General features: G+C 46.3%; 1 protein-coding gene across 1 annotated transcript; it reads left to right on the top strand.

Moving 5' to 3' along the window:
• The first annotated feature begins 290 nt into the window (after positions 1-290).
• LOC142775437 (uncharacterized) lies at positions 291-15,846 on the top strand. The gene is made up of 3 exons (XM_075876833.1): positions 291-579; positions 5,337-6,039; positions 15,687-15,846. The coding sequence occupies exons 1-3, from the start codon at positions 291-293 to the stop codon at positions 15,844-15,846; spliced, it is 1,152 nt and encodes a 383-aa protein (XP_075732948.1).
• Positions 15,847-16,149: the final 303 nt, after the last annotated feature.

Here is a 16,149-nt window from a genome sequence, read left to right as displayed (position 1 = left end):
CCAGAGTGGGTGTTTGGGTATGAGTAGGTTTTTAGCTTAGCCCTCCAGAGTAGGTATTTGCCATTTTAGTAAAAAACATTCAAACGACAAACGCGCATTCTTTCGACCCCCAAGCCACTGTACCGCGATATTCAAGGTGATTTATTTTTCTTTTCATAATAAACTTCCATTTTCTGTTGCGGGTATAAGCGCCATCATGCAGCAGATATTATCATCATCAGGCTCGACTCCTGGTCAATGCCCTTGACATCCCAGAAGCAGAGGCATTGCAGAGGCATCATCGTCATCAGATGCATGCCGATCCCCCGAAGTGGGCTGTGCCAGGTGGCCGCCTTGGAGCAGGGCAAATCAATCAGGACAGTGCCAATGCACAAACCCTCATCCACCGAAGTGCGGACGATTGTCGAACGCGACCGCACCCAGCAGCAGTCGCGTCTTTCGGATGCACCTCGGGTGAACGATTCGGAAGACCCGCCGCCAGCCCTGCCAGACTTCGGGTGCAAGCAGGGCCTGGAGCATGCCGACGCATCCTACGCTCCAACGGGGACTGCAAACATCTCAACGCTGGTGCGATACACGGTAAGCTATATCTCTTGCCATGTTTTGCCCGAATGCACGCTGCGCGAACAATGCCGCTGGCGATCCTTCAATCACTAATATTTCAGCGCGCTGTCCGCATCCTCCACATGCCAGACGTTACTGGCAGACCTATTCGACTGTTTTTAAAACTTGTCCGGTACTCTGGCAATAGATGTCGTTAAGTACATTTCTCTGCAATCGTAAAACGCCACTCTTTTGGTAATTGCCTTAATAATTCAGCTGCGTGGACTGCGCCAACTCAGAGATGTCACCAAGCGATATATCTCGGACGCTGAAAATGCCACATTCACCCGATTACGCCTGTTCTATTGGCCAGCTGGTCTCTCCTCCATCGTTTTCTTCTGTCCTCACGCTCATGCGTGCGAGCTTCTGAAACCCAGTGCCCCTCTTTTTCCTCCACTCGGCCATACTTCTTGAGTAATAAGGAATCGCCGACAGATGTCTCGCGGTAGTCGAACTACTCACTGATTGTTGTTCCGTCCCAGCTGTAAAATTGACACATGAGGTATTTGATGTTGGAAAGCTATATGAAGCACCCCAATTGCTACGGTAGGCGGCGAGACTGTGTCGTGATGGTCGTCGCGGGTCATGGATAACAGCAGCGTAGGCAGAAAGTTTTTTTGGAGTGGGGGAGGGGCACCTCTTTGGTCTGAAGTGAGGCTCAGCAGGAAAATGGTAATTTTGCAATCTGTATGCCAGGGCGAAACCAATTTGTGGGGAGAGGCAACGGGCCCAGTGTGCCACGTCCTATAGCTACGTCGCTTATACGCGCGACTTGATATGGCGAGCTGCCAGAAATGCCTTTGGCACACAGCGACAAATGTATCGTCGCGGAAGCAATTTCCGCAGGTGGTAATATGAGTCGCCGTTTGGTGATCCTGCTTGAATTAGTCTTACTTGCACAGCCTTGCCGAGTAGGCCTAAGTAGGCCCTGTCTAAGTAGTCTAAGTAGGTTGTCGTGCTTAGTTGACCTTTTCTTTCCGAGTCGGACTAAGAAGGCGTGGGAACTCGACAGGCTGTGATACGCAGTCAGCGTGACGTGACACACTAGCTACGATCAACTTTCTCGCGTATGCCGTTTATTCTAAGTTTCTTTGGGTGAACGGTGTTCTGTGGTGCATCAGTTGCGCATCGCTACCTGTCTCACCGTTATGAGTTCCACGCCTAACAGGGGAACTCCAACAGTGGAAATCAGGCAGCGAGCCATGGAGGGGAAAATGGTACGCCCAGCGTTGAGGGAAAAGACGAGAACCACGTGGGTGAAAGAGCAAATGCTTTAAGGCATCAAGTAAAATGGGCACATACACAGGCTTGCAGCGGAAAACAAAGCTAACTGCTGGTTAATAAAAACTCACAGTTTCGCCGCAGGGGCGAAGCAATGAATGCGATAGCAGCTTAGAATTTAATGCTGAGAACGGCTAGCAGATTGAGACGTTCAACGCGCTGCTCACGCACAAATGAAGCACGAAAAGAACACACACAGGACGAAAGCTATCTAACAACGCTTACAGCTCAACGCTCAACGCGCTATATGAACAAAAACGACGCACGAAACATAATCACAGGTACTGATATGAGTGTGAACTAACGAGTGCCCCACTTGTTACTTCACTGTTCTTGAAAGCGCGCTCTTTTCGCAAACCGGGCCTGCCCAGCGAGCGAAGTGACCTTTGTGGCTCAGACAACTAACGCAATCGTTCCGGTGAAAGGCCAAGGTACATGAATCTGCCCAACGAAGAATAAGCGCGCGCACACAAGTGCTTACCCCCCCACCCTAATCTGCGGGCAAAGTACGCGTAGGGAGATAAGCGCGCGTTGGCGCATTGCGACGAGCTGGGTGCCGAGTGCGGGCGTCTTTTTTTTTCTTTCTTAAGTTTTCATATATATAGATACGTATACACATACGGTTCATGACGGCGGCGGCGACTGTTCTTATCATTGCTATCGCACTAATACTGAGGTTGTATTCCAAAAGAAGGCAAGCGTGACAACAGAACCTGATTGTTAAGTGGGTATATATAATTAGGAAGTTTGTGGGCATAACGTAGCCATAGCAAGGGTAGGTTCCGGGTTAATTGAGAAACATGGGAAACGCCTTCGCCTTGCGTTGGGCCCAGTCAGGCTAATGATGATGACGAAAACTATGAAAAGCGGCTCAATCACGTATATACCCCCTTTGACTATCTTAATGTGAATCGGTAAGCGTAACAAACCATACTCTCTTGGTGTGCTTCAAATCGGCTACACCTAGAGTAAGAGTAAACAGAATACAGAACATGCCACGAAGAGAAGCAAGTTTCGCTGAGTGTAGTTTTTTCAGAGCGTAAGTGTTAGAAATGAGAGCTTGTACATTTTCAAAGCTTGTAAAAATTTTATGGGTATGCAACAGCTGCAGCATCATTTCTCATGGATGTGCCTACGTTGACGTCTAGTGGCACATCTACATCGCAACAATTAACGCTCATGATCATGTTTTAGGCGCTGTGGCAGCTGAAGATGTAAATATTATGCCTGGAGACAGCATATACCTTGAATTCAGTGCAAAGATAAAACACAAGCATATAATAAACACTAGTACTCGGATAGATTTGATCGCAAACGGACAACACACAAGAAGACAGGACGACTATGACCACTCACTGCCAACTGGTTTTATTCGGAATAAAACCAGTTGGCAGTGAGCGCTCATATATCTTCCTCTCTTCTTGTGTGTTGTCCGTTTGCGCTCAAATCGATTCCAGTGTGAACCAGCGCGCCCAACCAAGCACACTATTGAACTGGTACTCGATATGCACTTCTTCAAAGCACCGTTAATTAAGTAGAGGCACGGCATGTTGTGCGCGTCAAAGCCGAGTAATACGGTAAACACAGCCTCTGCTCTACGCTACCGCACTGTGCTTTCGCAACATCATGGAGGCCGAGAAACACGGGAGGCAGAGCAACACGGGAAGCATATCCACGCTGTGGCCAGCGTTGCTCGCTGACACCGAGACACCCTACCTGCATCGTCACCGAATAGCTCCACGGAACTCATTACGTAGTTTCATGAGTCTTTCACTCTTCTGCTCATAGACGGGGGCACCACTCCGCTCCGTCAAGAGAAGGAGACAGGTGTACCAGAGCTTTGGGTAGCCCAAAAGGCCGAGTCCAATCAAGCCCGTAAATCAGGCTCGGGTAGGCTGACGTATTCTCACCTCTCCCGGGCTGGTCCGGGCTGCTTTGTTCGTTATCGTGAGGGCCTAACTAAGTACAAAGCCCGAATCAACCCCTGGATGTAAGCAATTCACCAGAATTGTTTTCCAGAATGCAGCGATAGCGTACAAGATGGGTGTTGGGATAATCCATGGCAATGACTGGCAACCTGCGGCCAGCGGGCCACATTTCTGTTTCAAACACTATATATGAGAACATCCCACCCCCTTACCTTGTCATATATACGTATCTGAAAGCCGACATGGCAGCTTTGACCTCAAATGGTGTTTTCTTTTGCAATCTATATTAGTAAAATTGCACACTTGCCCCTGCGTCCACAAAATAAGCATGATTTTCATTTCGATTTTGTAGATTCTCAATGCCCTAAATTTTCACCCCTTGTCTGCAAGACTCTCCCTCCCCCCGATTTGCCATACGACCCTCACTGTGTCGGCTTAATGCAAATTTGACCCTCCGCTTCAAAAGGCTATTGCCTACCATTGACCCATAGGACCAGGCTCCTGTCCTGTATCTGAGGTTCTAAACTCCTGATGGAACAAGTAGATCTTAAAATTCCAAATTATAGCTATACGTTAACAAAAAGATGTTGGCAGTTGCGGCTGTACTATTGCTGCTGTGCGAGCAGCGAACGGAACTTCGGTTCGACGGGACATGTGATACGGGAGCACTGCATTTCACTGAAGCGCGGATCATTGTAGACAGCTTGTGATTGGTACACGACAACTTCTAATATGCGGCTGTCATGGGTCCCTTGTTTGTCTAACTTTTATAGATTTAATACGATGCCACATTATTGAAACCGATAATCCTTTTCCGCAACAATTCTTCATATTATTGGACCAGACTATGTGCTGGGCTCGGGCTGTTTGCACGTCGGACCGGGCGGGCCCGCACCTCTAGTATCGAGGTCTGGCGGGTCTTCAAAGCAGATAGCATGGATCGGGCCGGGCTCGTGCTCGGAAATTCAGCTCATGCGGGAGAAAAAATATGAGAGATATAAAACGCATCTTGCGAAACTTCGCGCTTATACTTCGGTGGCGTAGTTGACAGAGCGCCGTGCGCCTATCATCACTGACCGAGAGATGCCGGTTTGATTCCCAGCGGCAGAAATTTTTCTTCTAGTTTTCATTCTTTCTCATTCGTTAGTGTCAATTTACCAACGTCGTTTCCATAACGGAAATATAAAACTGTTTCATGTTGAAATAATCATTTAAGAGCACAAATGTCCGCAGTATCACGCAAATAGTGCCACTTTCTCAATATATATTTCATCATATGTACTGCAAAAAAACTGCGCATAGAAGAGTTATGCGTGTGCATAGGTCGTGCAGCGCAAGTTTACCGGTTAAGGCGTATATGTGCTAAAAAAAATCTCATTCCATTTCGAATATTCCCCTCTCGCTACTACTCTGCTACTTTAGAAGCGTGCAACAGGACTTCGCAAGTAAATTACTGTTGCCGTTGGTGTTCATTTGAGCCATGATATTCTGTTTCGTCGTGCGGCCGTCGGATTGTTCACGCAGCATGCGCACGACGGCTCTGCCCGGCACGGCCCCGCCCACATACGGCCCGACGACACCAAGAGGCTCATCACGATCACCACGCTGGCACTGGCCATGGTGTGCGCCTTCACAATCCTGTCGTTTCTGCTACCGTCAACCAGGCCGCAGGGAGACGTGTCACGCTGGTGCGACACCAGCGACGGTCGCCAGATGTGACGTTGCTCGCGCACAAGCTTAACCGCAGCGTTGACTCGTGCCACGACTTCGACGCGTACGTCTGTTCCACGTGGAAACCTGACGACCGGTTTCCTCGGGTGTCCCAGACATTGCTGGGTGACCTCAGCATCTCCTGGCTGGACGGCTTGCCTGAGCTGCTCGAAGAGGGAGCCAAGGTTGCGTCGCTGGCAGCTAAACCACTGGCCATGTGCTCCTCGTGCGTGGAGAACAGTGGCGCCAGCGAGGCGGACAAGGGTTTGTTTCTCGAGTTTCTCAGGGATCGCAAATTGGCCTGGCCCGACAAACCACGTGGCGGCGTGCGTGCGCCTACCGTGTTCGTTGACTTAGCCATGAATTGGGAGATGGCGTTGTGGATGCGCGTCCGCGTGTTGAAGCATCCGTTCACGCCCGGTGCACGGCGGTTCCTTCTACTACCTGGTCGGAGGAGCGACGTGCGGCTGTTCGCAGCGTTGCACGAGTACGTCATGTCTACAGGCGACTACGCAAGGTACATATATCTTGATTTTACTTGTATCATAACGTTATGCGTGCGACGTCATAGGCTGGCGAACTCATTCTTGAGTCGACTCAATCGGACGCACTCAGATCAAACCAACGTTTTTAGTATCTAAAAACGTTGGATCAAACCATGAGCCTGAGTCTGAGAGGGTCCGGATTACTAATATTTTGGCGGGTCTGAGTGAGTTCGGCTGAAGAAAATTTGACGAGTCTAACTCCGAGTGAGCCCAAAGAGCAAGATGCAATTCTTAAGTGAGTCCGAGTGAGTTCCGCATTTTTTATCGACCTATTGTCGCGCCTACTCATCTTCAGCATTATTATAAGTCATACGTGAATTCACATTTGTACTCATACCTATTCTCACGCATTAAAGAGCAACATCGTTCATACACCATTTCGACATTTACTCGTCAGATGCGTGAATTACGTTGAAGGGGTTCCTTGACATCCCCCCCTGCCAACTCTTTAGGGAAGTTCTTGATAAACATATGAGATGTTGTCATCTTGGTCAAAAATGTCTTTATAATTCTATGCGACCACACGGAACTCGTATTCCAAGCAACTATATCAAAAGGCACCCAGACGAGAATCGATTACGTTAAATATCTGTGTTCCACTGCAGGGTCCGGCTGCAGTCTTCGGTAATAGGAACCTGTATAATTTTCTATAACAATATTTTATTGTGTAAGATTTATAAATGACAGACCGACTAAAGCGTATTGACACCACAGTCAGACAAGCTAATTATAGGCTAACGGACTCGTGAGTCGATCTCTGGAACTCGAACTCAGTTTGAGCTGAGAATCTGACTCCAATAAGTAGGACTTTCGTGAATTTGAGTCTGAGTGGGTGGGGCTCAGGCATATTTTAGTGAGTCTGAACACGATTGAGTCCAAAGTGTAAAATATATTTCATGAGTGAGTCTGCATCAGTTCACAATTTCTTCCGACCTACGGCGTGCATACAGAAACTACAGAAACCCATGGAAACATGTAAGCTCGATAAGATAGAAAATTGTTAAATGCGGAGAGCCACTGGAGCAGCATTTTGGCAAGCGCGCTTGTCTTCATCAAGACTGCAACATGACGTGGTGGTCTTGAAAAAAAAGCGAAGTATGGGTGATTCCACGTAAGATCGAACAATGCATGACCAGTCGACCCCTTAAATTTTTCTCACACTTTTATATATTACTGCCCAATGAGTGAAAGAAGAGATCCGCAATTGGTTTTGCCAAAAAAAATTTTTCTTTGAAGCACAGTAAATCTATAATGACGAAGAAATGGAGTGCCACGCTTACCTGCTGTGCTGTTGTTTTTTCGACTTTGGCGTTGAATTACACAAAATATAAAATTCTACCTATCTCAATCTCATTTAGGTAAAAATAGGCGTATTAGTGCTGATGTTAAATTATTTTTCGCTTATCTGGATAGCGCAGATATTTCTTTTATTGTCAAATTTCACCCAGAAAACGTCCTTTGCCTACATTACAGGACTTTCAAAAAGGGCTGACGACAGAATGGTGAAAATTCCGCATTACTTTCTCAGCATGCTTATTCATGGAACTGACAAAGGTTATATTGATAACAGTTTCCAACAAAAGGCACGATCACGCGAACGTCAAGAAACCAGCATGCAAAGGAAACCTAAGGCAACAATAAAAAAAACACTTTTGATATTCGTAAACTTTCTACACTTATTTTCTTGCACATCACCTTTCACAATCAATAAAAAAATGTTACATAATGTGGTTTCGCTTGCAGTTACGACCCGTGAAAGTGTGCGACCGATGGCGTCGCGCTGCAAACCATGTGCACGCTTGCTACAGTACAGTGTATAGAAATATACTGCCTAGTGTGCTGAGCGCCGGCTAAGAGATGGCCCCGCAGCTGATGACTGCCGGAAGCATCCGCATGGTGCGCTGCTGTGCGGGTGGGTGCATTTGCGTTCAATCGTTGATTGATATGTGGGGTTTAACGTCCCAAAAACCACCATATGATTATGAGAGACGCTGTAGTGGAGGGCTCCGGAAATTTAGTCCACCTGGGGTTCTTTAAAGTGCACCCAAATCTGAGCACACGGGCCTACACCAATTCCGCCTCCATCGGAAATGCCGCCGCCATAGCCGGGATTCGATCCCGCGACCTACGGGTCAGCACCCGAGTACCTTAGCCCTGCACTAGACCACCGCGGCGGGGCTTGCGTTCAATCGTTGCGCTCCGCAAGCGCTGCAAACCCTGCAGGGGGACGAGCTGCGCGAGGCCAAGTATTATTTTCCTGCAATTTCGGAGTGTTTTTTGCATAATGCTTTATTGTATAGGTACTACTCGATTGTTTTCACAGTAGTGGCGCTTCGCAACACCAAATGAAGATCATTTCGTGGCATACATTTCGCCATCTGCTACTGTCCGCAAAAAAAAGACGCAGATGCCACATAATTTGGGAATCAATGCTAAGAAAGGTGACTCTGTTGTAATTTTTTATTAGGTGAAACATTATGAAGTGGCGCTAAATAAATGCAATAAATTGCATATTCAACACAGGAGCCAGCATTGGCGTTTCACGAACATTTGGCTCTTCTTGCAAAGTATTTCGAAGACCCTAAGTAGATGTAGATGATTAGATAGATAGATAGATAGATAGATAGATAGATAGATAGATAGATAGATAGATAGACAGACAGACAGACGTACGGACACACAGACGGATGAACGGACGGATAGACAGGCAGATGGACAGACACAGAGAGGTGGACAGAGAGACAGACGGACGGACAGACGGATGGACAGACGAACGGGCAGATAGATAGATAGATGGATGCTCAAAGTGGTTACAGTGCGCAAAGCAATTAATTTTAAAAACCAATGACAGTATAACCACCAGAGTTATTTTTTAATGAGTTGTTCTTGAGAGCAATAATTATCACAGAAGACCTTTGAACCTTTACCTCTTAGCCTGCATTCCATTAGAATTTGAGTGAAAACAAAGACTGATAACATGCTAATTATTAATTTGACACTCGACGCGTATGATACTCAAAATGTTGTTGGAATGAGAGTCCGACGTTGACATGGGAGAAAAACTGTGTGAATGAAATTCGAAAGGGTATTTTTAATTTTTGAGGTAAATATGAATATTTGAAATTTCGCCTAAACAGCGATTTCATTCCCGACACCGTTCACCCTAATCCGAAAAGATAGCTTGGTGGGGTCACTCTCAGAATGCTTTTCTCACACGACAGCCTTCGGATTCTTCTCCCTTGATCCTACTTTTTCATTCAGGAAACCGTGCTGGATCTGTTAGTGTGGGGAACAGGACACCTTTTCCCTGTTCAACCGATAACTTCTTTGACACAGCGGCACAATACACGTCCTTTATTTGCGTTGCCGCTTAGCTTTCAACACCTCAGAGTGTTGCAGTGCACATTAGGAGCCGTCGAACTTCACAGTAAATCAGATGGCAGCTGCCACACACTGATTTCAAACGTCGCGAGGCTCCGGCAGCAACAGGACGAGAGGAATTTCGCGCGTTTGTGCACCCTCTCGACACGCAGCGCTGCTTGTGGCATCTGAGTGTCCTGTTGGCATCTGAGTGCCCTGAGTGTCCTTGTCCTGTTGCTGCCGGAGCCTCGCCACGTTTAAAATCAGAGAGTGAGAGCTCCCATCTGATTTAGTGTGAAGTTGGACGGCGCCTAAAGTGCACTGCAACACCCTGAGGTGTTAAAATCTAAGCGACAATGCAAATAACGGACGTGTATTGTGCCACTGTGTCAAAAAAGTTATCGGTCGAACAAGGAAAAGTCTTTTTCCCCGCACTAACGGATCCAGCACGGTTTCGTGAATGAAAAAGTAGGATCAAGAGGGTAGACAGAAGGCCGAAGCCAAACGCTGTCGTGTGAGAAAAGCATTTTGAGAGTGACTCTATCGAACTATCTTTTCGGGTTAGGGTGAACGGTGTCGGGAACGAATTCGCCTTATAAGCATAATTTCAAATATCAGTATTTATCCTAAAATTTGAAAATGCCCTTTCAAATTTCTTTCACACACTTCCCCTCCCCCCATTCCCCCATTTCAACGTCACACTCCCTTTCCAACAACGTATTAATATATCCTGCGAGTGTCAGATTCTTCATTAGCATGTTATGATTCTTTGTTTTTGCTCGAATCCTAATGAAATGCAGGCTAAGAGGTAAAGGTTTTGGGATCTTCTGTGATAATTCCTGCTCTCAAGAACAAGGCACATTTTTAAAAATGACTCTGGTGGTTATCCTGTCAATGATTTTTAAAATTATTTTCTTTGCACCACTTTGAGCACCTGTCGGTCTATCTATCTATCTATCTATCTATCTATCTATCTATCTATCTATCTATCTATCTATCTATCTATCTATCTATCTATCTATCTATCTATTTATCTATCTATCTATTTATCTATCTATCTATCTATCTATCTATCTATCTATTTATCTATCTATCTATCTATCTATCTATCTATCTATCCATCTATCTATCTATCTATCTATCTATCTATCTATCTATCTATAGATATGTTTTTGAGTGCCCTCACGATCACCCCCTTAACTTATGGTAAACCAAAATTAGTGCGGGTGGGTAAGATGATTCAATGAATATGACTCGCTGGTCCTGACATGAATAATTCACAATCCCGTCACGTACGCCATCAAACCTTTCTCGCCACATGTTTTTTAATGCGTGAGCGTTGAGCTGGCATTGGCAACATTGACCCTACGAATGCAAATAACAAACGTTGGTGTCATACTACAGGAATCGAAGCCAAGCAATCTGCATGGAAACTAAGTATTCTGTTGCAGAGCCACGCCAGGTCTTCGAAATACTTTGCAAGAAGAGCCAAATGTTCGTGAAACGCCAATGCAGGTTTCAGGGTTGACTCTCCAATTTCTCGGATATATTTAGCGCCGCTTCGTAATGTTTCGCTTAATAAAAAATTACAACAGAGTCGCCTTCAATCAGCATTGATTCCCAAGTTACGTGGGATCTGCCTCTCTTTTTTTGCTGGCAGTAGAGGATGGCGAAATGTACGCCACGAAATGATCTTCATTTGGTATTGCAAAGCGCCAAAACTGTGAAAGAAATCGTGGAGTTCATGTACAATAAAGCCTTGTGTAAAAAACACTCCGAAAAGGTAGGAAAATAGTTGGCCTCGCGCGGCTCTGCCTCCTGAAAGCTTCGCAGCGCTTTCAGAGCGCAAGGATTGAACGCGAATGCACCCACTCGCACAGCAGCGCGCCATGCGGGCGCCGCCGGCAGTCATCAGCTGCGGGGCCGTCTCCTAGCCCGCGCTTAACACACTACGCAGTATATTTCTAGACACTGTAGTATTACGTCAGTTCGAGTGTTCGCGCGCTCTCGAGGCACCGTCGTGGTAAAACTCGGCAGAGACGCAGTTCAACTGGTTATCTAGTGAGTGGTGTCTACTGACGCTGTTCCGACAACGGTGGATGTCCGCTTTCAACGGTCATTTTAAAAGCGCAGTGCTTTATTGCTTAAAACTGCGGCCGCTTGTCTCGGCGTGTGCTGCGCAATGATGGAGTACTGCTATGTGCCTCTATGTGATCACCCACCCGTGACGTTAACTTTCACAACTATCTTAGAGACCCGAAGCTAAGGAAGAAATCCACAAGTACTGCTTACTGGGCGAGCCATGTTAAAATATTGCTTTAAGCGCAGCTCAGTTTTGAGCGCAAAAAGAGATGCTGAACACCCGAAATAACGAGTATCACACCGCGGAAACTACAGATGACGAGCGAAGACATACACAGTTTCACTTTCTGACCAGCAATGTGGTTGGCGGCATCGGCACGCTTATCAGCGATCTGGGAGGAGTTTGGCGCTTTATATTGGGCTACAATTGAACAAATGGATAATTTCACACAAAAACATTTTTTAGGGCGTTAGCTCACCTTCGCGAGGCTGTTCGTTCGACAAAGTTTTTTCCCGAACCAGACGACCCGCGCACAAGAGCAGCGCCTGCTGCAGCGCGGCTGAGAGGGGAGTCCACAAACTGACGTCACACGCGAGAGCACACCACTCCGATCTCGAGGCCAATATTTCAGTTTAAAAAAAGCGCAGCACTGAAATAGATCTTGACTGCACTGAGGACGCCAATTCTGAGATTTGTTCGTCACGGAAGCGGTCATGAGTGCGGAATTACCGAACAAGTGCGCATAGTCCGGCGTCTTCCGGTGTAAAGACAGCCATCTTGTGCAAGACTGGGCACAATTAACACGTGGGTCTGAAGATTGTTTGTGAGTGCGTAGGACTCCGAAATTTGGCATGATATCGTATTGAGTAATTACTTCTTGCCACTGCAAATTAGCAGTTATAAACACGGTATAGTGAATGATTAGAAATGATTGTTGTGCTCGTGGCCTTCCTTGAGGCACTGTGACATCAAGCTGTGACGTATGAGTTGGCAACTCCTCGAAAATATTGTTTCTTTGAAATGAGTTTCTTGTGCTTCGAATGGTAGTCTGAACAATAATTTTGTTAAGGGGTATAATTTATCGCCATGAAACGCACAGGAGCAGAGAAAACCAAGAGCACTGTCGGAATCAGATGAAGTGTGAGCAGCGGACTGTGCGCACGTCTAGAGTGACCTTAGGTCATTCTAGCACGGCCAGCAAAAGTCATCTGCCGACGTCATCTTAGATGGGCAGGCGGATTCGGTTGTCCATATTTTTTTCGTTTGTTCCATTTGTATTTGTCTCCTGGGGCGTCACTTTCACGGCATTTCAGTGAGATCAATTCACGCAGCGCAGTTTCTTTGGCGAAAGCGGTGTCACCCGCTTGTGAGAAGCGAGCGCTCGCAGCTTCCCGACGAGAATTTTCATGGTACTTCCCATTGAGGGAACACAGGCGAATTTCAACTTCTCCGTCGACGCCTTGAAGCGTTTCTTTTGTGGACGCCGGATGCGGTCGGGGAACCTTAGCTACAGACGGCGAATCTGACTGTAGCCGACTGCCTCTGTTTACGCGCCGAGAACGTGCGCTGAAATTCCACCATGCCACATCAGTCACCTCGGGAAGCTTTTATTTGAATATGTAAGTATACGCATTGTAGACGCGTTTTTTGTGTGTGTGTTTCCTTTAAACACATACACACATACACAAAAAAATTGGCCCCGTATCTGCATGTTAGAATGCAAATGTCGTCGAAAGACGATAGTGTTGCGTCTCGAGAGCTTGAACAAAACATTTATTTGATGTTCTGGGCAAGAAAATACGTGAATGCTATTCTGGCGGCACTGCGTTAGACAGACGGGCGTGCGCGTCCGTCTCAGAGGTGATAAGGTGTAGAACGCAAGGCGACGGGCAGAGGCCACCACCATGTCGTCTTAGCAAAGCGTTTGAAGCGCTCGCATTTCCGTGCAAGCGTTGCATGGTCACTGCAGCGTGACGAGTGCTACGGTCCTTAAAATTACCTATGTATGCCTTTTCTAGTAAAATGCGAACATGCAGACTATGTACGTGTTGTTATGGTACCTCAGATATGCGCAATAATTGCTTTTTTATTGACAATCACACACGTATGAACACTCATCCTTGAGCAACATTAGTGGGCGCTGGGGACGGGGTTGGCCGTTCGAGGTATCGGCAGGTGCTGTTTAGACTACCCGGTTCGCGGTAACGGTGGACAGACAAATGTACAGACAGACAGACAGACCAAAGTTTTTGCGCCAAAGGTCCCCAAGAAAGACTATAGTTTTTAAATACAAATCGATCTCTGCTACGTCTGCATTTCTGATATGACGTGTTAGCAGCGCATGGCTGTGATGCGAGCAAAGGGCGGATAAAATCGCGACACTCCTACGCACATTCGTGGAATTTACGCCCCGCAGTGTCGCAATCTATCCGTCTGATTACACGAAAACGAGCCCTCTTTACACCGGAATGCGCCGGACTGCGCTTGCTTGCTTGCTTGTTAATTCTTTCTGCGGTAATGGCCGCTTCAGTGACAAAATCATTTCAAAATTGGGGTCCTCAGTGGAGTCGACAGCCATTACAAGGCTGCTTTCCTTTTGAGAAACTGAAGTATAGGCCTTCATTCTACGATTTCCTATCTTTGCACAAAGGCATTATTTGACGTGGCGTAACTGCATGTGAAACCATATATTATGCAGCATGTGTTTATTGATTGTGAAAGCTGACGTGCTATATAATAAGGGGAACGTTTTAAAAATATCAAAAATGTTTTTTATCATCGTTGGAAATTTATTTTCCATGCTGTTTTCTTGAAGTTGGCGTAATTCTATCTGTTTTTTGAAAAGTGTTAATAATATAAACTTTCGCTGTTTTACAAATGAGCATCTCAGAAAGGAAAAGGGAACTTTGACCAATCTGTCGAAGCCCCTTTTTGAAATAAAGGTCTGCAAAATAGCAAAAGAATGTTTGCTGGCTCAATTTTGATATTTTTTTAATAAAAACATCTACACTGTATACCCATAGAAGAGAAAAATATATAAACATGAGCGCAAATCCACCAATAATTAGCTAAACGAATTCGAGGTATGTCGCTTTATTATATTTTGTGTAATTATTCGCCACGGTCGAAAAACAGCAGAGCAGGTAAGTGTGGCACCCCACCTCTTTGAAATTATTGATTGCCTGTGCCTCAACATTTTTTTTCGGTAAAACCAATTGCGGATCTCTTCTTTCCACTCATGAAGCAACACTGCTTTGTTGGACCTTACGTAGAATCACACTTATGACAAAACGTTGAATCCTGCAACTACCCGTTTAAAAGAAATCTGAGATTTCCATCTGTTGCGTTTGCGCTTCTTTTACTATGCTATATCAATTCCGTAATGTCCCATATATATCCCATATCTCCTATATATATATATATATATATATATATATATATATATATATATATATATATATATACATATATATATCATAAACAAAATATTTCAAAATAGGAATTTAGTGAAGCGCACCTACAAACACTTGCTCTGCAGACAGAGCCCCGCGTTAGACAATTCGACCACGCAGCATACAGCCTTTAGCGTACTAACGACGAGCTAATCATATGCACCATTTACTGCAGGTGATAAGAAAAGCCTGGATGGGCCTCAGTATCACCCTAGATTACTAGAAGGGCATGTTTTAAAGGTCGTCACTCCGCGCTTCGAGGGTTCTGGAATTGGGAGCTCAGAACACTGGTTTCTCAAGTCACTTTGAGTGTGCGTGTTCGAAAGACCAACAGCATTTCACAGTAGTCGCAAATGCACAATGCGTCACACGTCGCCGAATTAGGATTGAGCTAGACGCAGGCCATGTCATGTTAATAGCCACGCTGCGTATGTGCTGTGTGGCTAACGACCCACGCTAGATTTCTACTTTTGGTTATTCGGTCGAAACATTTCTTGAAACATTGGCTTCAGCCTCAGGCTTTCCTTGTTATTTTAATGCGAGCAACTTACCCAACGCCTTCCAAAAATTAGCTTTATTTATTCATTTCAATCTTCCAAAGGACCTGCCGACTTGACATTGCAAACGGGGGATATAAGTAAATAGATACATAGCTCGGGTTATTCGCTATATACACGCTCTGATTGCACTTCACGCTTTTGCTGTGGAAGTTATGTATGCCCAGGTACTGGGGTCTCATCTACCATTTCTTTATGGGTCAGCAACCTGGTCCCGAGTACGAGATGGTCATCAAAGAAAGCGCCGAATCACAAGGCGACGTGGTCGCCATACTCATACCGATGGCCATGCTGAGGTCTTACACGAATGCCTCACTGATCCGCTAAACCAACGCGTCCTCCCACGGAAGCGTGGACATGTGGTTGGAGGCGCTCAGAGAGAATGACCAGTCGGTGGCCGCCGGCGACGACGTGCTAGTCGCCTATTCGGCGGCCCTGTTCGTCACCAAAGGCTACGTCGAGCACCTCGGCGACGTCGCAGCCCTCATGCTAGTGTCCTGGGAATTCGTTCAGTAGTACGTGCTTGCCCTCGACAAGAAGCTGCTCGAAGACGTCCTGAGAAGCGGCACGTACGCGGCGAGCTACTTGGCTCTGCTGTGCGCGGCGCAGGTCGAGGCCGTCTACAACCCG

Source organism: Rhipicephalus microplus, chromosome X, assembly GCF_043290135.1.
Source record: "Rhipicephalus microplus isolate Deutch F79 chromosome X, USDA_Rmic, whole genome shotgun sequence".
Lineage (NCBI taxonomy): Eukaryota > Metazoa > Arthropoda > Arachnida > Ixodida > Ixodidae > Rhipicephalus > Rhipicephalus microplus.
The sequence above is the reverse complement of the archived record's forward strand: the minus strand, read 5'-3'. Positions and strand labels throughout refer to the sequence as shown.

Bases quoted from the DNA above. Each gene is read 5' to 3' on its own strand.
- LOC142775437 (XM_075876833.1), top strand. From the start codon at position 291: ATGCATGCCGATCCCCCGAAGTGGGCTGTGCCAGGTGGCCGCCTTGGA. The intron at 580-5,336 runs GTAAGCTATATC...TTGTTCACGCAG, and splicing joins CAACGCTGGTGCGATACACG to CATGCGCACGACGGCTCTGC. The intron at 6,040-15,686 runs GTACATATATCT...ATGTATGCCCAG, and splicing joins TCTACAGGCGACTACGCAAG to GTACTGGGGTCTCATCTACC.